At 37.7% G+C, this 25,926-nt stretch overlaps 2 protein-coding genes across 5 annotated transcripts in view; one reads left to right on the top strand and one right to left on the bottom strand.

Annotated features, from left to right (window-relative positions):
* The window catches only part of BOLL (boule RNA binding protein), a 58,159-nt gene extending 45,158 nt beyond the window's left edge, over positions 1–13,001 (bottom strand). For 3 of the 4 annotated variants that reach the window (XR_009607222.2, XM_060622786.3, XM_060622784.2), the window contains exons 1-5: positions 12,913–13,001; positions 8,934–9,077; positions 6,329–6,420; positions 4,424–4,478; positions 2,389–2,464 (exon numbers count right to left, since the gene is read on the bottom strand). Coding sequence is in view for 3 of the 4 variants with exons in the window: in XM_060622786.3 (XP_060478769.1) it covers positions 2,389–2,464; positions 4,424–4,478; positions 6,329–6,420; positions 8,934–9,077; positions 12,913–12,933 (388 nt within the window). In the remaining variant the exon portion in view is untranslated. Of the gene's footprint in view, positions 1–2,388; positions 2,465–4,423; positions 4,479–6,328; positions 6,421–8,933; positions 9,078–11,909; positions 11,998–12,912 lie in introns of those variants that run through there. The other variant, XM_060622785.2, reaches the window with a different exon arrangement.
* Positions 12,364–14,762, top strand: LOC144617138 (uncharacterized). Its single transcript, XM_078451036.2, has 2 exons — positions 12,364–13,110; positions 14,558–14,762. Exons 1-2 carry the CDS (start codon positions 12,767–12,769, stop codon positions 14,595–14,597), a joined length of 384 nt encoding a protein of 127 aa, XP_078307162.1. The 5' UTR covers positions 12,364–12,766; the 3' UTR covers positions 14,598–14,762.
* The last annotated feature ends 11,164 nt before the right edge of the window (positions 14,763–25,926 follow it).

Here is a 25,926-nt window from a genome sequence, read left to right as displayed (position 1 = left end):
GGTCCCCACCTCTTTTCTCAGATCAAGTTATTACACTCCTCCCCCCAAATTAAAAAATATGTATGTTTTTGTCAGGAGAACACTTGGAAAATTTGTATAAGCCAAGTTAGATTAAGTACTTGACGAGCAAATTTATGTAAATTACTGGAACTGGCAATCCTTCTTCCAGTATATCAGTGATTCTCAAAAGTTAACATACATTAGAATCACCTAGATAGCTTATTATCCAGGGCCACATTTGCAGAGATTTAGATTCAGTAAGTCTGGGATAGGGCCTGAGGATTTGCATTTTGACAGATTCCAAGTGAACTGTTACTGGCTGCAAACCACACTGTGAGTAGCACTGGCCTACCATTTTAAGCAGCACTACTGCTTCTCAGCCTTTATATTTTCACTGTATTTCATCTAGAGTTGTTACTGCTTACTTTAGTGATTCTTAATCCCATCCTTTTGAGAATCTGATGAAAGTCATGGAGTCTTTTCTCAGAGATATATACTGAAACAAAATTTTGCACACAATTCATGAAGTTCATGGATTTCCCTCCAAAGATAATCAAGGAACCACAGGTTTATCTGCTAAATGAATGAATGAATGAATGAATGAATGAATGAATTTTAAGTCAGTACAGTTACAGGGCATTGAACTTGGCTGGTGATACAGCCAAAAAGAAAAAAGAAAAAAGAAAAAAATTGGACATACCGTATTGAAGTTAGGCTCTGGTGGGAAAGATAGTTATTAGGTAACTACACAATTAATCAATTAAGACAATTTTGATAAATACATTAAGATGTAGTGTAGTCTATTATACTAGGTAGTATGAATGTTCCAATTGTATTTAATTTGTGAGGAAATGATGTTTGGGCTGAGCTTTAAAGAATGAATGGGATTTTAATGGAATGGCAAAGAGCATTCTAGGTAAATAGTGTGTATTAGGAGTACGGTATGTTCTGGAACTGAGATGAGGCTAGATGGCTAAAGCATGGGAAGAAAAATAAAGGACAGTTCAAAAATAAGCAGAAAATAACTTAAGATGCGCACTTTTGAAAGATTACTCCGGCTTCCTTGTGTATGATAGGTTGGAAGGTACCAAGACTGGATTCAGAAAGACCAGTTAGGAGGCTTTTCCAGTGATCAAGGCAAGGAAAGTGGGTAGCTCAGACTAGAATGTTGGTAATGGAGATGGGAAAAAAAGCAACAGATCTGAGAAAAAATTGAGATAAGAATCCCCTGTATCTTGAGAATCTACTTTTATACTTAATATTTATTTGCAGAAAAGTATAATGAGCTTTGGAGTCAACCTGTCCTGGATTTGAAGGCTAATGCCACTATTTGGTTATATAGTTATTTAACCCGATACTTTTCAAATTCACCACCTGATTGAAGGCATTCAGCATAGTGATTCATGGTTTTTTTTGTTTTTTTGGTTTTTTTTTAGCAACTTGTGGGTCATAATATGAACATTACTACTTATACCTACTGCTGGTGATAAAAAATGGTTACTACGTGTCAACAGCTTAATTCTTAGAACAAGAAAGAAGTATTAATCTACTGAGGACACTTCAGTTATCTTCTAAATTAACAAATAACTAAGTCAAAATTAAACTTGATTAACTTCTAAATTAAAATAGACCACCCAAATGAGTACAACTATTAATTTGTTAACAGATGTACAATAAACACCTAATGTTTTACACATCCCAGTGGACACTAGGACACAGCTAAGGAAGAATAAGAAAATTCAGTTGTGAATTTTCTAGCCAAAGACTGTTATAGAGTTTAATAAATATTTAGGTAAAAAGCAAACTGTAAAGATGCCTAATACAATAAATAGGAAGATTGAGAAAAAAAGAAGAGTAGAGTTGAAAACCTTGCAGAAATTTGAGAAGGGCACATAATTTAGCCAATTATTAAAGCTTTAGGAATTGTTCCCTCTGATAATTATGACACATCTAGTTGGGTTATAGTACCTACCATGCAACTAGAGTTTCTGATATTGGTTCTTTATTTTTATTTTCAGTATTTTAAATTTAAATTTCTAATTTTAAATTACTTTTCTAATTATAAAAATTTCCAATTCATAATGCCAAATTACTTCTAATTACCTTTGTAATTTTAAATTATATTTTTATTTTAGAAGAGTTTTCCTTTAAAGATGTAATTATATGTAATATATGTAAGCACCATTATTTATGTAAAATTTTCCCTACCCCCTGAAAATCTAACATACATTAATTTGTAAGAAATATTCATTTGATCACCAACTTTGCTGAAATAACTTTATTAAATTAAAGAAGTCTGACCTTCTAATTAAATTCTAGAAAAAGTCTAATATTTCAAAAAAGAACCATGTAAAAATACTGGAAAATGCATTAGTTCTCAATACATACGAGGAATTCCTACTTGTTGTTTTCTTATTGCTGGACCAATGTTCAGTTTCTTATCTTTATAATTAAGTTTTTCAGCCTAGAATAAAAAAAAAAAATTATTATTTTGGTACTACTGTTTTATAAAACCAATAGTGAAAAACTAGTGAGAAACATTTTTAAAATTCAGACTATAATAGTTTTGAAAGCAGCAAGGAATACTGGAAAGGACAAAGTCTTTGAATATTAAAGATATGGGTTTGAATCTTGGTTCCAATGCTTTGACCCTAGTTCTTTAATGGGAATACAGTCAAGCCTCTACTCATAGATCCCGTATTTGGGAATTCACCTATTCATTAAAATTATTTGTAACCCCCAAATCAATACTTGTAGCAATTTAGTGATTACTAGTGGACATGAGCAGAGAGGTGAAAATTTTTAATTGCCTGACATATATGGTCCCAGCTAAGGTCAAACAAGGGAATACTCTGTCCATTCTTGTTTCAGCTCTTACGGTGAAAACAAGAGTCCGTTTCATGTTCTGTTTAGTGCCATGTTTTTTGCATTTTTGTGTTTTATGTTGGTGATTTTGCTATCTTTTTTATTTTGCTATTTAAAATAGCCCTCAAGTGTAGTGCTGAGGTACTGGGTAGTATTCCCAAGCACAAGAATAATGTCATTTGCCTTATGGAGAAAATATGTGTTACATGAATTTAATTCAGGCATGTGTTACATAATGCTGTTGAACAGGAGTTCCATGTTAATGAATCAACAATATATATTTAACATGAAGTCTTTAAACAGAAACACACATAAAACAAAGTTATGTATTAATTGGTTAATGCAAATAACGTAGGGGCATCTGGGTGACTCAGTTGGTGAGGTGTCCAACTTCAGCTCGGGTCAGATCTCACAAGTTCGTGAGTTTAAGCCCCGCACTGACAGCTCAGAGCCTGCTTTAGATTCACTGTCTCCCTCTCTTTCTGCCCTTCCCCTGCTTGTGCTCTCTCAGAAATAAATAAACATTAAAAAAAAACAAAGAAGAAAATAATGTAACCAGAAACTTGTGGGAACCTAGTCTTGTATTTCTTCTAGGAACAGCAGTCCAATATTTGCCAATTCAGTGTTCATGGTGACTTTAAAGAACATAACTAGTATGAATAGTGGGGATCAGCTGCATGTGATTTAATATATAATTCAAACTATTTTTTTCCTTAAAAAATTAACTAACATTTACCAAATTTAGTTATTACACTGAACTGCAGGCTATAGACTTTTTCTATGAATGTTCTTAGTTTATATAATGTTTTTCACAAGAGGGAAGTAATCTCAGATAATTTCACTCTAGTGTTGTAGTGTTTGTAGGAATTCAAAGTGCTATCAACTAACACTTGAGAAAAGATATATCCCCAAGTTCTTAGTTTAAGCAAATAAAGTAAAAAATTATATTACAGCTTGACAAACAAACGCATGCAATGATTTAGAATTTGTTTTTCTATTGATAAAAATCTATGCTTAACCTTTTTTAAAAAGATTTTTAAAAATATGTTTTTAAAAGTAATCTCTACACCCAACCTGGGGCTCAGACCTATAGACCTGAGATCAAGAAATACATGCTCCACTGACTCAGCCAGCCAGGCACACCTGTTTAATCTTAAAAAAAAGCCAACAACTTTTTTTTTTAAATTTTAGAGAGAGAGAGAGAGAGAGAGAGAGAGAGAAAGAGTGTGTGAGCAGGGTAGTGGCCAGAAGGAGAGAGAGAGAATGGCGAGCAGGCTTCACGCTCAGTGTGGAGCCTGACGCAGGGCTTGATCCCGTGACCCTGGGATTATGACCTGAGCCAAAATCGAGAGTTGACCACTCAACTGACTGAGCCACCTAGGCGCCCTTAATCTTTTTTTAATTCAATTTTTTTGGAGACCAATGTCAATCTTAAGATGCAAATAAGTTAACATTTTTTTTCTAGCAATTGATCATTGTACTGGAATGCTAATACTAAAACAAATATCCTAAAGGATTAGTTTCAAAAAAGGAAGTTGAATACATTAAGAGATCTTACCTCTTGTAAAATTTTTTGTGCATCTTCTTGTGTTTCAAAAGTGATGAAACCATACCTAAAAAAATGCATTAATTATTTTCTTTAGAACATTAGAGTTATACTAAGATTAATTTTTTTTCTTTTAAGCATGGGCCACTGTAGTAGTGAGCAGTTTTCTAAGGTGCCCAGCATGCAAAATTTAAGAGAATCATTCACAGCTTAACACTGTCACCTCCTCTTAGAGTCAGGACACTAAAAAAAAAAAAAACAACAAACCAAGATCTTCAAACAGTTTCATATCTGACTTGTATATAAATCAGGAAAGCATGAAAGATTCAAGTTCTGGCTTACAAATTAGGATGCAATAAATTTTGGTACAGAGACATAATCACCTTTTAAAATAATAGAAGTTTGGCTTAAATAGGAATCAGAGTAGGGAAAAAATTTCAACACAAAATTTTTTTAAATTGGTAAATGTTTATTTATATGGATGTATTATTATTAGCACATCTAAACTGATAATGCAATTACTAGTATTTCCCAAAGACAAATAAAAAATATGTACATCCCAGACTTTCTACCTGCTGTTTGCATGCATAATTGTTACCTCCAGAGTACAATTCATATAATATTCAAGATACAAATATATTTTGAATGCAATGTCCAAAAAGCCAAAACAGATAGACAAAAAGATATGAAAGAGATAAAACAGTATATCCCCCTGCCAAGCATAATTTCTACTTAGGTAACTTAAGGAAACTAGAGTAGTGTTAAATATCTTCACTATTTTCTTCAATTCATAGTTACTGTATTATATAAAAAGTTTCTTCCTCTAACAAAGAATTTCTCTTTTTCTATTTGCCCAAACATTAAACAAGGATTAAGGAAATACTTTTACACTAAATTTTTGATAGAACACATACACCACCCAGTGGAAAAGGCATAAAATACAGTTTACATATCTATGTTTTTAGTGGTAAAAAGTGGATATTACCAAAATATTGCAAATTCTATTAACCAAATACAAGAGCTAAAATCTCACTTTTTCCTAATACTATTTGTCAGTCTGAGAAGTATCTCATTTGTTTAAAAATAACATCTCTCCAGGAACCCATCTCTTCCAAAGTGCTCACTTGACATTCTTACAAGTTGCTTCCCTCTAGTAGAATTTTCTATCTACCTTGTTAGTCCTTTCTCTTATGTATGTCCTGCCTCTCTTTCAAGAAAATGGACATAATCCTTCACTGATCTCCACTGTCTTACCCATTTTTTTCCCATGGATATTTATTTTTTAAAATTTTATTTTTTATTTTTTAAAATTTACAACTAAGTTCTGTCTTACCCATTTTAACTTTGCTATCAAACTTAAGTAAGTACACTATGTAAACTACCTCTTCTCTGAGATTTGGCTTTTGTATAAACCAGTCCACTGCAATGGCTCTAAGGTCGTTAGCCATTTCTAGACAAATCTTCCTGATTTCTTCTCAGTTTTTATTCTCTTTGATTTGGCAATTAAAAATCATTCTCTTTAGAGTTATATTTCTCAGGTTAGTTCCTTATCTCTGTGTCTAAAGCAGGCATACAATTCCAAGAGCATCTGATTCCTTTAGCTTCTGGTTCCTTAGCTACTGGACGTTAGTTACCCAACATTAAATGCTTGCTACATAACATTGAATAGTTCCTCAGCCAATGCAAGAATAGCTTCCTAACAAATTAAGGAATATTATAGTGTCCTCCCCCATGCCAAAATACACACACACATACACATACACACACACACACAATGCAGATTAAAGGCAAGAAGAAAGAAGAGAGCATGAAATTCTCTTTTTAAAAAATGGAATCAAAATAAGTTAGCATACCAAATCTAGTAAGCCAATAAAAATACAATTGTTAATTCTATGTACTATCTATAGCAATACTAACCCTTTGGACACTCCAGCTCTGTCATTTACAATCTTCACTTCTTTTACAGACCCATACTGGGAAAAAAATTTTCTTAAATCATTTTCATTTGTCTAATGGCATAAAAGGAAAACACAAAAAATTGCTTTTAATAGCTTTTAATGGCTTTTAAAATATCCTCTAACTGCTAAAAAATGAAACAAGTCTTATGCTTGTTTTGGAGACAGAAAAGATTGTAAACAAATAGTAATATAAACGTAAGAATGCCTCTCAGCATAAAAACAGTATATAAAACCACTAAATTATTAAAACCAATGTAAATACATTGCTTTATGCAGTAACTATGATGTTAAACTATTATAATCAATGAAAAAAAATTAAGCTGAATTGCTTTAAAAACAAAAAGAAAGTTCACTCATATTTAAAGGAATTCTTGTTGGCCAGTTAAAAAAATAGCTTGAATTAGGCACGGCTATAACTATGTAAGGGCATATTACTATTGGTTTTTGTGGCTCAGAGAGGCCCATGGTCATGGCAGTGGAACTAAGTTGTTGGTGTATACCAGTCCCTCTATTTTAATCAGCAGTCTCCAGGAACAGTAAGGTCTTAGGAAAGGAATACATTTCTAAAAGTACTTGAACTCAATTTGTGATATCAATGAAGTAGCTACAAGATTTAGAGTTTTTAGATAGTTTATCTGTACTCAACGTACATTTCAGCTAAATAATGACATCATAATATCCAAAATAAAAATTTGAATCATCATTGGACTATAATACACAAGATATCTACAAGGATGGTTTTAACTGCAGTAGTCTCATAATACACTCATTTTATCTTTTCCTACAATATTCACACTAAATTCACTGTAATTTCATTTTCTGGTTCAGGTATAACTACCCCATGGAAACTTTAAATATCTTTAGAAAAGAATTTCTTTATATACACAGAAAAAGGCATGCCCAACAGCAGTGCTATGCCTCTTATATACATTATCAGGTTTTAGTTGGTAGCCTACAGCCTGGTAAATTGGATGATGACAAATACTGAGATAATCTTAAGAATAACTAAATTCCTCTTATTTCAATAAACTCAAATGGAACCAATGCCAGAAGAATTTGTGTTAGAGATTTGAAAACAATTCAAACTATTCTCTGATAGAAGAATCACTAGTTCAATTTTGCAGCTCTACTTCCTAGTTGAAAAATAAGGAGACAAAGTCAAGATGATTAAGTATCAAGAGGGATGGGCTATAAGCTTCCAAAAAGAAGAGTTTTAAAAAGTTTGACACTGTTTGCTACTACAGAAACCCATCCAGGAACCCATCTCTGGATGGTTCATTTCCTCGTTGTCATTTGTCTATGGTTTTGGAAACGGTATAAGTATCAGGGAGGGAACCCTAGCCGTTACCTTAAAGGTACAACTGTGTTCTAACAATGGCCTCTTAAGTTCATAACGTAGCTGATAAAATTCAATAACCTAGAATAGCCTAACCATATGAATATTTCCATTTATTGATAATTTATTTAAAAATATACTGTTAATGATATAAATTAATTCTGAACAAAAATACTCAACTCGAATATTTATGGTCAGCCATTAATATTTTTCATAGAAACAGAAAATCTTTTTAAAAATTAGCATTTCATTAAAAATCATTTTTATTCATGTTTAGTGAACCAATGACATACTTGCTTGAAAATCATTATTTTGACAAATACACAAATACAGTATGTGTATCATTTCTCTTGAGAAGAAAAAAAGTATTTTCATCCAAATTGCAAAAGATTGATTATAGGGAAATAGTAATAAATGTCAAATTTATTTGACACATCTTTGGCACAAAGATTTTTTTTAATTAAGAAAGACAACTATCCCTGTAATTTTCAATATATAATATGGAAACTTGGAAATCTTTCTACATATCCACTTAGAAGTAAGGATATTCCACTTAAAATAGCATGCAGACCTTTCCTATAGGTGTTTACTACTACCTCCCAAATGGGGGTGCTAAAACATCTCACAAACTAAGCTTCTTTGAAAGAGTGGAATGACTGATTACATTATTAAAGTGTATTAATGTTAAGATGTTTTATTCTGACATTTTTTTTTGTGATCAGATTCTAAATTAGATGGTGGAAAGCAATTTTGATGGAAGTTTAGGAGGTTATTCAATAGGAACTTGAGAGTAAAGTTGGGATAAAGAAACAAATTCATAGGACTAAATTTTGTGTTTTTTAAAAAAATTGCGTTTTCTTTCGAAATTATTACCATGCATTATTTTTTTTGGAGTATGACATAATAAAGTATAATTAGTGTGGTATGGTGAAATAAGGAATATGGAACTATGAGTCAAAATAGTGGGATTCTAGTCTTCACTCTGTCACGAAGAAGCTAGGAGCCTACAGATATATCAGTGAGCCTCAATTTCCCTGTATGGGAAATTACACATATTCTTTTTAACGAACACTGGTATTGAAAAGATTCTTTATAGTAAGACAATGTGAAACCTACTAATCATTATGGAAATAGCAATTGTTATTTTTGCAGTTGTACAAAAATTTTCTGAGAAATAAAATAACTTCTAACGCAAAAAATACACTATGTTACATGCATAAATAGGTACCTTAAAGTCAATTCCTCCTACAAAGATGCGATTAGGGATCACTGTTCCATATCTTGGGGCACTTGTTGGGTTATTCAAAGGCACAGGTGATACAGGATTAGGGGATGGAGATAATGAATCTGTTTGCGTCTGATTTGATGTTTGCTGTAAAATAAAATTCTTTTAAACTTTTAGCATTGGGTAGAAGTTTGATGCAGGCTGAAAACAATATCTTTCAAAAAGATGAGTCATTTAGACAAAATGTAATATTTTAGACTTTAATTTTAGTCTATTATTATGAAGATTATAATTAGAACTAATACTTTTTTTGGAGCAATAAAAATATGGGAAATGTAGAATCTACTCCACTACAGAGAAAATCTTAATTACTTAAAATGTTTCTGTGAATTATTATTAAATATACAATTTAAATATTATAAATATTGAGGAATATTAAACTCAAAAAACAGAAAGAGAAAAGCAGCCCTGACAGCTGGGAACTGGCTTTGTTCTGGTGTTGTTAGGAGTTGGCCTCGAACTCACAGCTAGGCTATGGTTGTTCTCTTGTTAACAGGCATTAGGCAAAGTTACTCTGTGATTGTGATGGATCACAACAAAAACAAGACCATTCCATAACCATGTCTGAACGCTGACAAAAACAAAAGCATTGTCCAAACCATAAGAATGACCAAACAGCCCTCTATTCTGGCTGATATGTATAACTGCTCCATCTTTATCAATCACAGCTTTGGCTTCAATCTATTTTTCTTGCCTTCTAGATAAGAATTAGCAGAATTACTCCCACTTTCTGACAACATGCATCTCACAGTAAAGCCATTCTTCCTTAAACCCTATCTAAAAAGAGCTTAACACAAGTTTAAATCCCATAGTAAGTTCTTTTCTAGCACCCTCTTACCAAAAGGCTCCATGGTGCATGCTCTTCCTTGTGGCAACAATTCAATACACCCAACTTTAGTGAACTACAGTATGTTCCTGGTAGTCTTTGGCTAAAGGGCAGTGACAAGTTGATAAATTCTGACATTCAAGTTCACTGTTTTTTAACTCTAAAGTCAAAGTTTTAAATGCACTTGTCAATTTGAAGATTGAACTGATTTTGTAAAGAAAAGAGAAATTTACATACCTATATCTCATAGGCATAAATTTTTATACCAAAGATTGAACTCAGTACATACATGTTCATAATTCTAAGTTGGGGGCCTAATTTAGATTCTAATAAACATATATTAACATATATGCCTTTGCACAATGGCAAGATGGCAAGCTCTTAACCTACATCTGAAAAAAACAAGACTTGAGAATAGAATTTTGATAGTTTTTAAAAAAAATTTTTTTTTTACGTTTATTTATTTTTGAGACAGAGAGAGAGCATGAACGGGGGAGGGTCAGAAAGTGAGGGAGACACAGAATTTGAAATAGGCTCCAGGCTCTAAGCTGTCAGCACAGAGCCCGATGCGGGGCTCGAACTCACAGACTGTGAGATCATGACCTGACCCGAAGTCGGTCGCCCAACTGACTGAGCCACCCAGGCGCCCCGAGGATAGAATTTTGAAGAGAAACCAATTTAAAGCACTTGCTTATTATTTTCCTTTTGGGAACATTAAACAGGCTTCTCAGACAGTCTAACGTACTAAATGAGTATGCTTCAAAAATCTTGGTTTCAGAATTTCAATTCTCTAAGAAACAAATACATGAAAATGAATTTCCAACATAGATAATGAGTTGTTCTTTTTCATAGTTGCTCTCCTGTCTCACTTAATTGGCCAATAAAACCATGATCCCTAAGTCAATCCTTCAAGATATACAGAGAAATGACTAGGCCAGTAGTGACTACAGGGCTACAGGTTGGATCTCATTGGGTTCTATTCTGCATCTAGTGTTAAGGGGGAACAACACAAATTCCTAAAAAGGGAGTTCATAAAAACACCTATTAACCCACAGAAAAATCATCACATTTAATAACTGCTATGTTGTAGTTTCCAATTAAAGAAATTGGGGAACCAATCTTAAAAGCATTCTCTCTGGGCATTTGGAGGTTATTTGTAACTTCAGTCACTTTACTTCTAGGATGTAGTGCAGAGAATGATGATTTTGGGGTGCTTAGTTTTATTTTTCAACTGTGGATTTGCATTGCTAGAGATAATAGCATAGCTCTAGTAGATACAATCTTGTCTGTTTACAGATTGTAAAATTTTAAAAATCAGTCTTCATGAAATTTTCTTCTGAAAAACAAGTTCGACAGATGAATTCATTTGTTCTCCAATTTGTTTAAATAAAAGTCAATTCCATTATTTTTCACGGAGAAAGGACATGAACAAAAGTGAACAGGTGCTTTATTTCCAATCTTGAGAAACTAGTTAGATGATACTGAGAAAGGAAAAACATCAACTTTTTATATCCTGTTCATTTCATTCTCATTTCTAAGGCTCCTGCTGTACTGTGGGTTCCTACTGCCTTATTTTTCTTCTTACCACTTATCACTTTCCAACATACTATATAGTTTACATATGTTTATTGCTTACCACTTTGCAATGTAGTGCAGTGTTCATATGGGAAGGGATTTTGCCTATTTTGTTCACTGATCATTTAAAGTGGGGATGGTACATAGCAGGTGTTCAATAAATAATTTGTTGAACAAACGAATGAATCACTTCTCTCTGCTCATGATATCCCAACCATTAGGCAGAGGGTTTAAGAATACAATATGAAAAGAACCTAGAAAATATCTTAATGTTAGTAGTGACAAGGCTTAAGCAGAAATATCTCAATTCCTCAGAGAAGGTTGGCGATGCACTGAGCTAATAAAGCCTCAGATTCCACCGGCAATAATTTTGCAAATGTATGAAAAGCACTTAGGCAGGTGTTGTTAGATTAGAAGTAAGGGTTCTTAGTTTAGCAAAACTTCCTGCACTAAAGAGTTTATTAAAAATTTCCTTCAAAGTAATGTGCCCTCACTGCCTCCATCCCTTGAGAATTAACCTCGAAATCTATCATCCACTTTGCCAGCGAAGACAACGGGAAGAGGGCAGGCTAACCGTCGCAGTCAAGGCCTCGAAGCTCCTTCCCCTCCGAGGCCAGCAAGCTGAGGCGCTGGAGGATATGGCCGCTGCGACAATTTCCTCGGGTTCTCTCGGGTCATCGTGAACTTGGGCACTGACACGAGGATCCACCCCCTCCCCACCAAAGTGCGGGAGGGAAAAGAAGGCTAACCAGCGAGAAATTTTGACCCGCAAACCCGCCAGCAGCAGTGGCTGGAACCCTCAACGGCACCGACCCGACGGTGGCCTCGAGCGTCGGCAACAACTCGGCACTTACGTGGCGCGCGCTGATTGGCTGCCAGCGGGGTGGGGGCGGGGCACAGTGGCACCTCGCCTCAGCGCCTCGGCTCCTCAGGCCTGCTTCGTCTCCCGCCCCTCCCCCACCCGGCCCTCAGCGTCTCGGGCGCACACCCGGTATTAAAGTGTCCGGGTCCGTCCAGGGCCAGGGTGCCCCACCCCTCCCTCCAGGTCTCTCCGGCCTTCCGGTCCCCACTGACTAGCCAGGGAGAGGCGGTGTCAGCCGCCCTGGCAATCCCTTGCGGTGGGCGTCTGGGCGGAGTCCGGCCCGAGCAGGCGTCAAAGACGGGGCCGAGCCCAGTTTCGGCGGGAAAGCTATTTTTCTAGCCCAGCCCCGCCTGTTGTACAGGACCCGGCCACCCGCCGCCTCCTGAAAACTTCCGGCCATTTCCGAGGTCCCCCAGCCAGCCTACACCCGGTCCTGGCCCGGTGGTCCCACCTTCCCGACCCCACCACCCGACCCGACGGGGCCTGCAGGGAGGCCGCTCTTCGCGGTGGTCGATGGGGCATCCTGTCCACGTTTCTTCCCGAAAAAATAGAGGGCGTTTGGGCACTAGACTTCACAATTCCAGCCCCTCAGGAACGGAGTCCACGTTGCTCCTTCCCCTTGCTATCCCGGGGCCGGAGGCCCTGACTGCCGTACTCACCGCCCCGGACTCGGTCTCCATCTTCCTCTACGCTCTTCAGAACCCAGGGGAAAGGATCAGAAACCTGAAGTTTGAAAGCACTTTCACACCAAGGAAGCAACACCACGTTTCCCCGACGGACACTCCCCCTGGCGGCGACGGCGGCAGTGGCAGCTGCAGGGGCGCAGGCTCGGACCCGGGACCTGAACCTGCCACCCGGTAGGGGGGGGTGGGGAGGAGCAGGCGACGTCGCCTCGGGCGGCGGGGCGGGCGGGCGCAGCAAGCCGGGAGCGGCGCGGGCGGGCGGTTTCGGCTGTGGCCCGTGGTCGCGGAGCTGGGCCGTCTGGGGAGGGAAGAGCGTGCAGCAAGTCGGGGCGGACGTGTGGTGTGCAGACGAGGGCTCGGCTCTGGGGCCACTCTCGCCTGCTTTCGGACGGCTGGGGAGGAGAGAGCGAACGGTTATGCAAAGCACCATGCACCGCACACTTTCCTCTCTTCTCCCCTTTGGAGGAAAGTCGGCGTCTGGGACTGGTGGGTTTCGAAAGGTTGACGTGACCTCAGGCTTTACTAAGCAGCAAGAGGCCGGTTGAGGGGTGACTTCGGAAGGCTGGTGCAGGGCCAGGAGGACGGTTTCCAGAGTCAAACTCTGACCCCCCGGGCCTGACGCGCCAAACTCGGGGACTCCCGAGAAGCCTGGGACTCCGCGCTGCACCTGTTGTCGCCGTCACTCATCCCCGCTAGCGGGCGGGCGGGGCGGCGCGGGCGCTTGGCCGGGACCCGCCGCGCAGCCCAGTCTGGGCCTCGGCGCCCGTCACAGGCTGGCGCCCGGAGCAGCTCCCGCGGGCCCCTCGCGGCTGAGCACCGCCCGGCCTGCCGCAGCAACAGCCTTGGGAGCCGGTCTGCGACGAGGCCACCCGCTCGCCAGAGGGGGTGAGCACTGTGCGGCTTGACTGGAGCGGCTCCGGCGGCCTTGGGATACATAGCCTTTGAAAGAGTACTTTGTAAAAAATATCTGTGAAAGGTAGCTGAGAGTTCTGTATATCGCCGCTATAATGCATAATGTAATATTATACATACACATATATGGTATATAAATATATAAGCGGTATATAATATATAATCAAGTTGTAAATAATTACAACTAAGTAAACATGTAATAATGCTGATGATTATTGCACCTACCATTTATCAAGAATTCATTTTGTGCCAGTCACAGTGCTTTATAATCAATATCATTTCATTGTTCTCACAGAAACCCTTCAAATAGATACTACTGTATCTATAGATACAGAGCTAAAGCTATAAGAGATTTAACTATAAGAGCTAAAGAGCTAAAGCTCTTAAGAGCTAAAGCTATAAGAGATTTAACTGGGATCTCTCTGACGATTCATGAGCTTAACATTAAAAAAATGAAAAACCAATTTTAATGTTTTACTTATTTTTGAGACAGAGAGAGACAGAGCGTGAACGGGGGAGGGTCAGAGAGAGGGAGACACAGAATCTGAAACAGGCTCCAGGCTCTGAGCTGTCAGCACAGAGCCCGACGCGGGGCTTGAACTCACGAACCGTGAGATCGTGACCTGAACCGAAGTCGGATGCTCAACCGACTGAGCCACCCAGGCGCCCCTAAAATTTTTTTTTTAAAAATATTTATTTATTCTTGAAGGAGAGAGAGAGCGAGCAGAGGAGCGAGACCCAGAATCTGAAGCAGGCTCCACCGCTCTAAGCTGTCAGCACAGAACCCAACTCCGGGCTTCAGCTCATGAGCAGTGAGATCTTGACCTGAGCCAGAGTCTGATGGTCGACTGACTTAGCCACCCAGGTGCCCCATGAGCTTAACCATTTTCACATGTGCTTTTAAAAAGTTAGCAGTAACAACTATTAAAACTGACATTAATAATAACTTCTGTGCTCTCTGTTATAAAAGTTTGTGTTATTTTACTTTAAAGATAAACGTTTAAAAATATGCAGTATGGCTTAATTTGTAATCTGTACAGAGATTAGCTCTTCATATTATTTACCAAAAATAAAATGGGAAGCATAATTTTTTCACTGAATACAGTTATTCAATCATTAGTTTTGCATGCAATTTAAGTTCATTTTAGGTTTTAGTTTCTGTGGAAACAGAAAAGACAAACCTATTCAAATTAATACTCACATTCTAGAGCAAAATAGTTTTGCTGTTCAATAACGGAACTGATTTTGTTCTTTTTTTTTTTTTTTCCAATAGTAATGATGGGTGTGAGTAGTTATTACTATCCCCTCTTTTGCCCAAGTCTTTAATTGGCTGAAAACCCTTCCTTTTGAAGACTGTCTTCACCATAAAGGTGGTCACTGTGTAATACACAAATTAATCAACACAATTTAGGGGATATTAACTGTATTTCAAGGCCCCTGTTAGGTACTAGGGGGATATACTGTATTTACAGTAGATAATTATTCTACTTCTCTTTTCATTGTTAAAGCAAAAGGAATTTTTGCTTTTAAAATTTGGATAAATCATGTAAAAGTATACAATTCAACTAGTAGACATTATAGAGTTCCTATTGTGTGTAGGACCTAATATTAGGCTTTATGTTATGGGGGATAGGAGGATGAACAAGATCAAATCCTCATCTTGTGTGTTTTTCAATCTAGAAGGGGAGAAAAGACTAGTTGCTCAAAAATAGTAATGATACCTAAATGTGCTTATAATTAATAAGACATAAGCAGAACAGGATAAGTGACATATGAACTGTGATCAAAGATCTATGGGAGCATAGAGGACCATATAGTGGAGCACAATGTCCAGGGCTGGGTAAAAGCTCCATCAGAACTGACATTCTGGTCTGGGTGGGAAGGGTGAAAGGAAAGATACCGAATCCCTGTCATCTATTCAGCATTAGGCTAGGCTAGGCACATTCTTTTTTAATCTTTTTAGTTACCATTCTTGCTCGCTTTCTCTCTCTCTCTTTGGAAATTTAAGCCTTGGAAAGGTAAAAGTGACTCAGGTAGTTACATTGTTAGTAACTGGTAGATACAGTTTTCAAAACTTGGTTGTATTTGACTCCATTTGCCCATGCATAGTGTACTCTGCCATGTTATTTATACCGTGGTAATGACTTAGAATTTTATTCTGGAGACTTTGCAAATAAAGAGCCATTGAAGGTTGTTGAATCAGGAAGTTACAAAATCAGAGCCAAAATTTATATTCTCAGATTAGAGGAACAGTTTTTAAAAGACTGGAAACAGAATTGAGTTAGGTGCATACTACTCTAGTGAAAAATAATGGGGATCTAAACAAAAGTAGCAGCTCTGAGAATAAAATACTGGGAAAGGGTTAAGGAGAAACCAGAGAAGAACTGAAACTTGGACGTGGTGATGATGGGGAGGGATTGGTTAGGATGGTTCAGAAGTCTCAAGTTTCAAATCCTGGAGATGTCATTGACAAAGATAAATATAAAAGTGCAACACATAACAAATTGCAAACCTAATATCCCATTTGCTTATATTTTCGGCCAGCATCCCAACATCTCTCATCTTTTTCTTTCACACAGTCTGTTAAGAGTATAGTTCCTGTTTCAGAGATTTACCCAAAGCTGCCTTCCCTCTTGCTTGCCTTCCATTACTGGCAGTTTTCCCATTACTGCCTCTTGAGTCTTCTAGCCACAGATTCTAACTCCTAATATCTATTTTAGGCAGTCCTTTTCTCAATAACCCTTTGGATGTGTGCTCTAGCTTATAGGCCTAGAAACCATTTGTGGGCCTCCTGTGGACCAGGCTTTACCCTAAGGCAGGGTCTATGGCTATGATGAAGATGTGGTTCTTGCTCTCCAACAGCCTGTGGTCTAGTGCCAGAAGGAGCTAAGTGAATAGAAAGTTCATACATTCAATGTGCTAAGCGTAGCAGTAGAAGAGTTGCCAAGCGCAGAGATAGCCCAGACCAGGAGTGACTTGGTAGAAAAACAACATGAAAAGTCATGTTTAGAAGATGCCTCTACTTCCATTTTATTTCTTTCTAGTTCCCAAGTCTATTAACCTGTTGTTGTGTTTTGGAGGATGATCAGATGCTTTCTTTTTCTCTGTGATGATTGGATATTTGAAATGGGAGAGGTGAGGGATAGGATGTTTATTTATTTATTTATTTTTTATTTTATTTTATTATTATTATTTTTTAGGGTAGAATTTTTAAAAATCTGCCTTAAGGAAGCAAAGAGTCCAGTGCAGATCTTCTTTTCCTTTACAGAGTGTAATACTTACATTTAGAGAGGGTGTTACAGAGCTAGTCTAGACTGAAACAGTAACTGATTTTTTGGAAAATTCCTTATAAAATTCTTTTATTTGGTTATGCTGTTTACTTTGAGCAACTATTTAGATTCAAGAGTATACAATATAGAATTGACTGTTCAAGATAAGGTAGGAGCTCAGTAAATAGTTATAAAATAAGAGACTAAATGAATAGGCAACTCTCTCTCCACTTTCCATTTTATCCCCACCCCTTACCATTTTACTCTTACTTCTGAAATAAGAGTGAAAAACAATCACTGTCAGAGAATCTTTTTCTCGATCTACTTACACAAGTATGGTTTAATAATTATGCACGTTTTCAGTTGCTTTTTAGGGGAAGACCTTGTGTTTGGAACATCCCACCTGCAAAATCCTTTGAATATTCACAGATATTTCCTTAAGAGCAAATGATACACCATTTACAAAAATAAGACCTGTGAAGTAAGACTTCAGTGTAAGAATGATTGTCCTAAACTTACTGTCCACTTGTAGATTCAGGCCTTTGCCTTGGCTTGCCCCTTTATTTTACCTTTGCTTGCTCTCACCTTCTGACCACCAACTGCTGTTTTTTTTTAACCTCTTTCCATTGTTGTTTCATCCTTAGATTTTATATTTCTGGGAGGAAAACATTTTCATCAACCCTTTTAGGGTCCCTGGCTGGGTCTGAAAATTAAACTGACAGTGATTAACAGGAGAAAAGCATACAAATTTTACTGAATTTTTACATGTACATGGGGGTCTTCATGAGGGAATGAAGACCTAAGAACTGGCCAGAGTAGGAAGCTTTTGCATCTTTTGGACAAAGAAACAATAAATTTATGAGTAATTGACAAGACAAAAGGGTTTAGGCTAGAGATAGTAAATGGTGAAGAAATAACTAGAAAGATAAGGGTTAGTTTATCAAGGTTAGTCTGAAGTTCCTCTGGTGCCCTGTCTCTGGGCTGGTAAGAGTCTGTCTCCAGTAAAAGAATTTATTTCCTGTCTTTAGGCAGAAAAGGGGGAACTTTTTCTATGTTTACTGCTTCTTAATTGCTTTCAACCCCAAATAATTAGTATGTAAAAGAGGCATGTTTTGGGGTGACATATTCTGGTTTCCTTCATATACATGAGGCGTTTTCACAGGTACTATCATGACATCTCTTAATTCATGTTTCTCCTACCCATAGTCATCTTGGCAATACTTCATGTCCCTAATGTCCTCCTATTCATGATGTTTCAAACATCTTTGTGTAAACATTTCTTTAATTGTCACTTGTCCACTCCCCCAGCAACTATGTTTTTGAGTAGTGAGCAATTGTTGCCTTGGTGCACTCTTATCTTTTGAATCTAAGAAAGGCCACCATGTACAGTTGCATTGGTTACTCAGTACATAAGGGTATCTGGCCAAAGGACTAGCAGGCTAAGATCCAGCTCTTGCTGCTCCACTCACAGAACCATGTAGCCACAGGCCCCTCCATTCAATGGGAGTGCCTTTTTCCAATTCATAAAAAGATGCTGAATGTACCGGTGGCAGTCCTACCTAATTATAGCTCCTGCACCATAAGATGGTATCAAGAAACACTGGTTTATGTTCATCGTGTTTTACTATCATATTCTTAGACATCGGTGACTCCTTGGCATTTGGGAAAACTTTTCATCTTGGTAAATGCTGCAAGTGGGTTCCTCAGGAAACAGACTGAGATTTGCATGCAGTGGTTTTGGGGAATCTTGAGTTTGGGAACAATACCTGAGAAGAAGGAGGGAAGCAGGGCTGGGCAGAAAAAGTTGAATTGTGATTTTTGCAACAGAGTCCCAGCAATCCTAGGATGACCTTCAGAGTTGTTCCTAGAGACCAGGGTTCCCCTCCCCACTGCATCCCATATCCCCAGGTACCCATCCATAGACATTGGATGCAGGCTGGTCTCAGAGAGAAGTCAGGACTTTAGACAAGATTCTCTTTGGCTGAGGGCAGTTTCTGGAGAGGGACTCAGCTGAGAACAGCCCACACTCCCAGCATCTGGTGGAACAATGGCTCGGTCCTCAAGGGGGATTTGGGCAAATGACAGCATATACAAAAGTGAGTTCATAACCATCGAATGACTTTTTTTCTACAATAGGGTTAAGCAGGTTTTTAACACTTGCTTTGGGTTGAAGGAAAGCATGACAAAAACAGAATAACTCCAGGAAAAATTCAAACTTGTTTTTTCTTAGAGAGGGTACCTCAGAGATTGCACGTGGGACAAATACCAGGAGCATGGATCTGGTAACCTAAGACTATGACATTGAAAGTTTAGGTTGCAATTGTGTTTAATGATTGCAGGCTAAAAAACAACTTTCTATGAGTTTGCCTTCTGTTGGTTCTGTGCTCAAGAAAATATCCGTAGTGGTCATCATTGGGGAAATATAATTAAAACACAAAGTCATTTCCCAATTCAGAAAACCTCTCCACAGGGGCGCCTGGGTGGCTCAGTCGGTTAAGCGTCCGACTTCAGCTCGGGTCACGATCTCGCGGTCCGTGAGTTCGAGCCCCGCATCGGGCTCTGGGCTGATGGCTCAGAGCCTGGAGCCTGCTTCCGATTCTGTGTCTCCCTCTCTCTCTGCCCCTCCCCCGTTCATGCTCTGTCTCTCTCTGTCTCAAAAATAAATAAACGTTAAAAAAAAATTTAAAAAAAAAAAAAAAAAAAAAGAAAACCTCTCCACAAAGATATAGAGACAGAAACCAGTTTCATCGTTAAATAAGCATGAAATCTGTGGTGCACACCTCAGGCAATTGACTAAGACATTGCAAAGACACAACAAAGAAAGGAATCTCACCCATTTATATTGCCAAGCAGACATAACCCATTGCATCACACATAGTTCACCGCAACCTTACCTAGTGATTGGGGTCACCATCTTATTGGCTTTAACCAGAGGAAAAACAAACTTCTCATATCTTTATAACAGGAGGTAGTTTTGTGAACTGGAGCAAGGCAAGCACCAAAGTTAGGCTCTTATTCTTACTGGAACTGGGAAATAGAACTATCTTTCTTAATGTTTGCATTTCAAAAAGATGGTTTTTGAGGAAACATTCTTGAGTTGTGATACTGGCAAGATGCCTAGTTAGCCATTATAAAGGTTTACATACATGTGAAAAAGAGAAAGAAATTCTAGAAAAAAAAATTGGGGGGGGGGAGATGGGGAAGTCTTTTTCCTTATTTCTACTGGGAGAATTAAGCCTATTTTTTTTTTTAAAGAATCTCTACACCCAACATGGAGCTCAAACGCACAACCCCCAGATCAAGAGTTTCACGCTCTACCAATTGAGCCAGCCAGGCACCCCAAGCCTATTATTTTTAATCTGTATTTGCTCTTACATTATATATCCGGATCTCTTTAAGGTTGGGTCTTCCCGAAGCACTGAAACATTTTAGAAGCAACTAAAATTCAAAGCTATTATTTAAACATCTGGAGTAGGAAGAGAAGTGGAGTAGCCAGGAAGGAGACCAGGGAAGTAGACAAGAGCCATGGCCACATGTGCCAAAAAGCCTGCATCCTATTCTGCTGGTACTGGGAGGCCAATAAAGCTTTGTAATGGGGAGTCAGACTGGTAGTTTAGGTAAATTCCTCTAGCTACAATGTGGAGGGAGTATGGATATTTGAACATGCTACAAGGTCACTATAATCAAATTAATATGGTATTGAATGGGAATCAGAACAGATAACCTGGAAGCAGATTGAAGTACATGTGAGAATTTAACCTATGACAAGAGGAATAATTCAATTCATTGAGAAAAGAATAGATTATTTAATGAAGAAAATAAAAGCAGCCCAGCATCTTATTTAAAAAATTTTAGGGGCGCCTGGGTGGCGCAGTCGGTTAAGCGTCTGACTTCAGCCAGGTCACGATCTCACGATCCGTGAGTTCGAGCCCCGCGTCAGGCTCTGGGCTGATGGCTCAGAGCCTGGAGCCTGTTTCCGATTCTGTGTCTCCCTCTCTCTCTGCCCCTTCCCCCGTTCATGCTCTGTCTCTCTCTGTCCCAAAAATAAATAAACGTTGAAAAATATAACTACTCTTTAAAAAAAATTTTTTTATGTAAATTCTTGTATATACATATAAGATAAATTAGAAAATGCAGTATAGAAAGACCAAACATGTTAAAAAAAAATAAAATTCTTCTAAGAAAATGTAGGAGATTACACATACAACCTAGGGGTTGGAAAGTGCTTCTTAATGCTGAAAAGAAGAGAGACATATTGGATTATATGAAAATTAATATAATGTAGATACCATAAACAAAGTAATAAACAATAGTTCTGGAAAAAAACTAAAGCAGATGACATAATAAGGATAACATCTATAATATACTGGTTGGGTTCTCTGAGAAGCATTTGGAGTTAGAGGTGAAAAATTAATTGGAAAGTAACACATGTGGAGGGACAATGGAGGAGCAGGATTGGGCAGGAGGAGTTCAGATACAGACATGACAAAATCTCAACCAGCCCAAGGGGCAGCTGGAACAATGATTGCCTGTTGGAGGAGTCCTGCCATATTGGAAATGGCTAGGGTCCACTGGCTGGAGATTGCCCAGAGAATAGAAGAGTTTGCTCTTAACTATCAACACCTAACCAATTCACTGGCAAGGGGCCACCCCAAGAAGAACATGACCTTGGTTCAAAAGTTGAGGTGAACCCTGAGTACTTGAACAGCTGAAGGCTGTCAGTGAACCATATGCCTTGAAGCAGGAGAGTGAGCCCTTTACTGAAGTAGGGTCTCAGTGTGGCATCTCTGTGTTTGCTATAGAACTCTTACAAACTAAGAAAAAAAGGCATTCAGTCCAATGGAAAATTAGGCAAAGCACATGTGCAGACGGTTTACTGAAGACTGAGTCCAAATGACCAAAAAACGTTTGAAATGATGCTTGGTAATCTGGAAAGTAAAATTAAAATAACAATGGAATCTAATTTTATGCCTATAAGACAGGCAGAAATTAGAAAGAACTACAATACATATTAAGAGGAAATGTAACGTATTCTGATTCTTTGGGAAATCAATCTAGCATTATCTATTAAAATTAAAAATACATACATCCTTAGACCCAAAAATGCTACTCTTGGGAATTTATCTGATGGAAATTAAACAATTGGTTCATAAAAATGTGTACAGAAATGATAATTACAATGTCATTAGTAGTGGTGAAAAACTAGAAATAAGCTGAATACACCAAATAGAGCAATGACTAACCAAATTATGATATATCTATACCATGGAATATTTGCATTTATTTAGAAGAATGAATGAGTAGATGTTGCAGATGAGGTGGTGGAATTCTTACCAGGTATTGTTGAATGAGAAAAGGAAGATGCAGAAAAGTATGTATAAAATATGTCTTCCCACCTCTTCTCTTTTTAGTAAATCTAACGATGACAAACACACATGCTTTCTCTCTCTCCCTCTACACACACACACACACACACACACACACGTATACTAAAGCTGAAAAGATGCGTTAACTTGGCAACTCAAGTTGTTAATTTGAGTTACCTTCAAGGAGTGGAAGAGTTGATTTGGGTGGAGGAGGAGAGAAGTGTTCAAGACAGGTAAAAGAAAAAAATTATACCAAAAGAATATGCATATGCTCACATTTATGCTGTCATTTCTAAATCTAATAAGAAAGGCAGAATCAGGGGTTTACATAATTTATAGGAAAGAAATAAATAGAAAAATATGTCATAGAAATAGAACAAACTATACACAATTTTTGGAAATCCAAAATTTTTTAGTTTTTACTAGTTTAGTAGATGCCGGGCATGTTTATTTGCTGTATAAATCAAATAGTATCCAGTCATATGAACCAATAGCATTGTTGTAGAAAACATAGGGCTTTCAGTGAACTTATGTATCTGTATCAGTCAGGAGAAACTCAGTAATACTACAGTAAAAGAGCATCCCAAAATCTGAGTGGCTTGCCACAGAGGTTGCCTTCTTGTTCGTGTTACACATCCATCGTAGATTGGCTTGAGCTCTGCCCCATGCCATTTTCACTTAGGATCTGAGTAATCTTTGGTAGAGGAAAATAAGATCATGGTTAAGCATACACTGGTTCTTGAAGCTTCTGTTCAGAAGGGGCTCTTTCACTCATCTTTCATTGGCTAAAGCAAATCACATGGCTGAGCCTGCTGTCAATGGTACGAGGAGGCATAAACTCTTCCACAGGGAGAATTAGTGAACATCCCCCTGAGTTTGAAGATTGTCTTTAAATTATTTTAAATGTTTATATTTTGAGAGAGAGAGAGAAAGACAGACAGAGTGCGAGTTGGGGGAGGGCAGAGAGAGAGGGAGACACAATCTGAAGGAGGCTCCAGGCTCTGAGCTGTCAGCATCAGAGCCTGATGCGGGGCTGATGGGAGGGGTGGGGGGGGGTGCTGGAACTCAGGAGCCGTGAGATCATGACCTGAGCCAAGTCAGAAGTTCAACTGACTGAGCCTCCCAGGCACCCTGAAGATTATCTTTAAAACAAAGAGTGTTAATGAAGTATTTCCATGTGAATCATACCTAATGGATGTCATTAATGATTGGTGAGTAAGGAGAATTAAGATGAGAAGTAAGAGAAAATACTTTTTTTCTAATTAAATAAATGCTATTTTTTTCATCTACTGGGTGTACAGGTAAGAAGTACTCCTTTTGACTTTAGTTCCAATCACAGATCACACACCATTCTTTACATTTTCAGGAAACAAACAAACAAAAACCCATTTAATCTGTACGTTGAAGACAAGAAAAATTAACGTAGATAGAAGGAGTAAGATTCTATTTTATCCATATATTTTATTTTTCTGAAGTTCAGAATTTATAGCAGTATGTTGATGAGAAATATAAAATCTATCAAAATCAGAAAAATATCCTTTCCTTTAGAAATAAGTCTAAAAATAATGATGTTTAATGCTTTTCCTCTGGAGTTTAAGTATTGCTCATAAGGAATCTTCCAAATGAATTCTGTCTGCAGCTATCGGTTTAGTTACTAAAATCCCATTTTAGTTAGGTGAAAATTTAAAGAAAGCTCTATAACCTCTCATTACACTAAATGTAGTATTGTCCAATGTTGCTTATTATCCCACTTTACAGTTTAAGTTAAATTTGAGTTCTTTGTTGCTGCTTAATATGTTAGATGATTCCTGCAACATGCTTCCCCCCCCATCTTTCAAAAACAATTGTGATATCATCTGAACATTTTCACCAGTACATTTTATATAGAACAGAGAATGGCAAACATCCCAAGTGTAGTTTAGCAGCTGTTGTTCCTCCTCTGTGGGTAAGGGAGGAAGCAGTTGTATCCATGGTGACCTATATGAGTCAGTGAGGGTGGGAACTGGGGGATTCTCACAGGGGTTAATGACCGAGCAAATGTTAGCAATCCAGCTTTCACTAGACATTTGGCCTCAAATGGAATTTTTTTTTAGGGACTCACATTCTATAACTTTTCATTTTGTAAAGCAGATAAACTTACATTATGCTTAATGAAAGAACTATTCACCTGAAAACTTACTGGGAACTAAAACTTACAGAAGAGACTGTACTTTATTCCTGTCTTCTATTTTAATTTAGAGCATGCATTAAAATTTTGTTTATTTAAATATTCCACTCTGCTTCTTCCTCTTAAAAGATTTGAGGTAGAATGCCACAAAAGCATATCAATAGGGTTAACCCAATAGGTGTAAGGCTGATGATACATCATGACCAAAAGGAGTGGTTAGGGAAAGAAATGTGATTCTTCATTCTCTTCCAAAGGGTCTTAAGATGCTAAAAAAAATTAGTAAAAAAACCCAAAACATTTATATCTTGGCATAAATTGGAGAAAACCCCCCTACTATATGCAGATGAAGTAGATTTGGGGTATGTACCTGGATGGGGAGAGGAGGAGGAACCAAACCTGTATTTACTCCTGAATCCCAAGTGTTAGGCATTGTGAGTATGTTTCATTTGAAGAGGTTTCTAGTATAACTTCACACCTGGAAAAGATCCAAGTTGTCAAATAAGATAGAAAAAGAAGAGAAACAAGTTTTCATGTGGGCCTCGTTGGTGCCATTCCAGTGGTAGTTTTCATAAATACCTCTGTGGTTTCTGCATTAGTGGGGAACATAATGATGATACGAGTTCCATCTCCAGGATCTATGTCAAAGTCAGTTAATACATAGAAAATAAATCAACACTGCCTATCTCATTTTATTTATTATTTGTTCAACACTGCCTATTTTAAAAAGACATTTGCCTTGCACATACAGACTTTCCCAGATGATTGGTCTGGGGCTCCTAATACTGTATCTTAGCCTCATTGTCTGCATGATTCCAGAGAGGGCAGTGTTAATGGACAGACATCCAGGCATCCTGCTTTCATGAAGGTAGTAGAGGTTTCCCAACATAGGAAAGAAGCAGCAGCCATCAGACATTGAAGAACATTGGCTGTAATTCAAGATTTCTTAAATGTATTGCTTTTCAGTACTTTGAAGATTTACTAATGTGGGGAATCTAGATTTATTCTAAATAATTTGTAACTTCTCATTTTTGTAGGGCCATTATCATGACATGGATTACTTGTACTTTTAAATGAAATTAGTTGACTTTTACGTTTTAGTTACAGAAATTTCCTACTTACTTGCTAACATAAGGGAGAAAAGATATACCTTTGAAGAAAAAAATAAACCAAGAATTTTAAGAGGGCATATTGACTCTGTATATATTTACTCCACTATAATATTTATATTACAAATTACCCTGCAAGTTGTTTTCTTAAACCAGCAAATTGAAGTGAT

The sequence above is a fragment of the Panthera onca genome, chromosome C1 (assembly GCF_046562875.1).
Source record: "Panthera onca isolate mPanOnc1 chromosome C1, mPanOnc1 haplotype 2, whole genome shotgun sequence".
In the NCBI taxonomy this organism is placed as follows: domain Eukaryota; kingdom Metazoa; phylum Chordata; class Mammalia; order Carnivora; family Felidae; genus Panthera; species Panthera onca.
Note: the sequence above shows the minus strand (reverse complement) of the source record. Positions and strands in the feature narration are given on the sequence as shown.

Coding starts and splice junctions, on each gene's coding strand:
- LOC144617138 (XM_078451036.2), top strand. CDS start 12,767: ATGGGGCATCCTGTCCACGTTTCTTCCCGAAAAAATAGAGGGCGTTTG. Junction 13,111..14,557: donor GGACCTGAACCTGCCACCCG/GTAGGGGGGGGT, acceptor TTATTCTTGAAG/GAGAGAGAGAGCGAGCAGAG.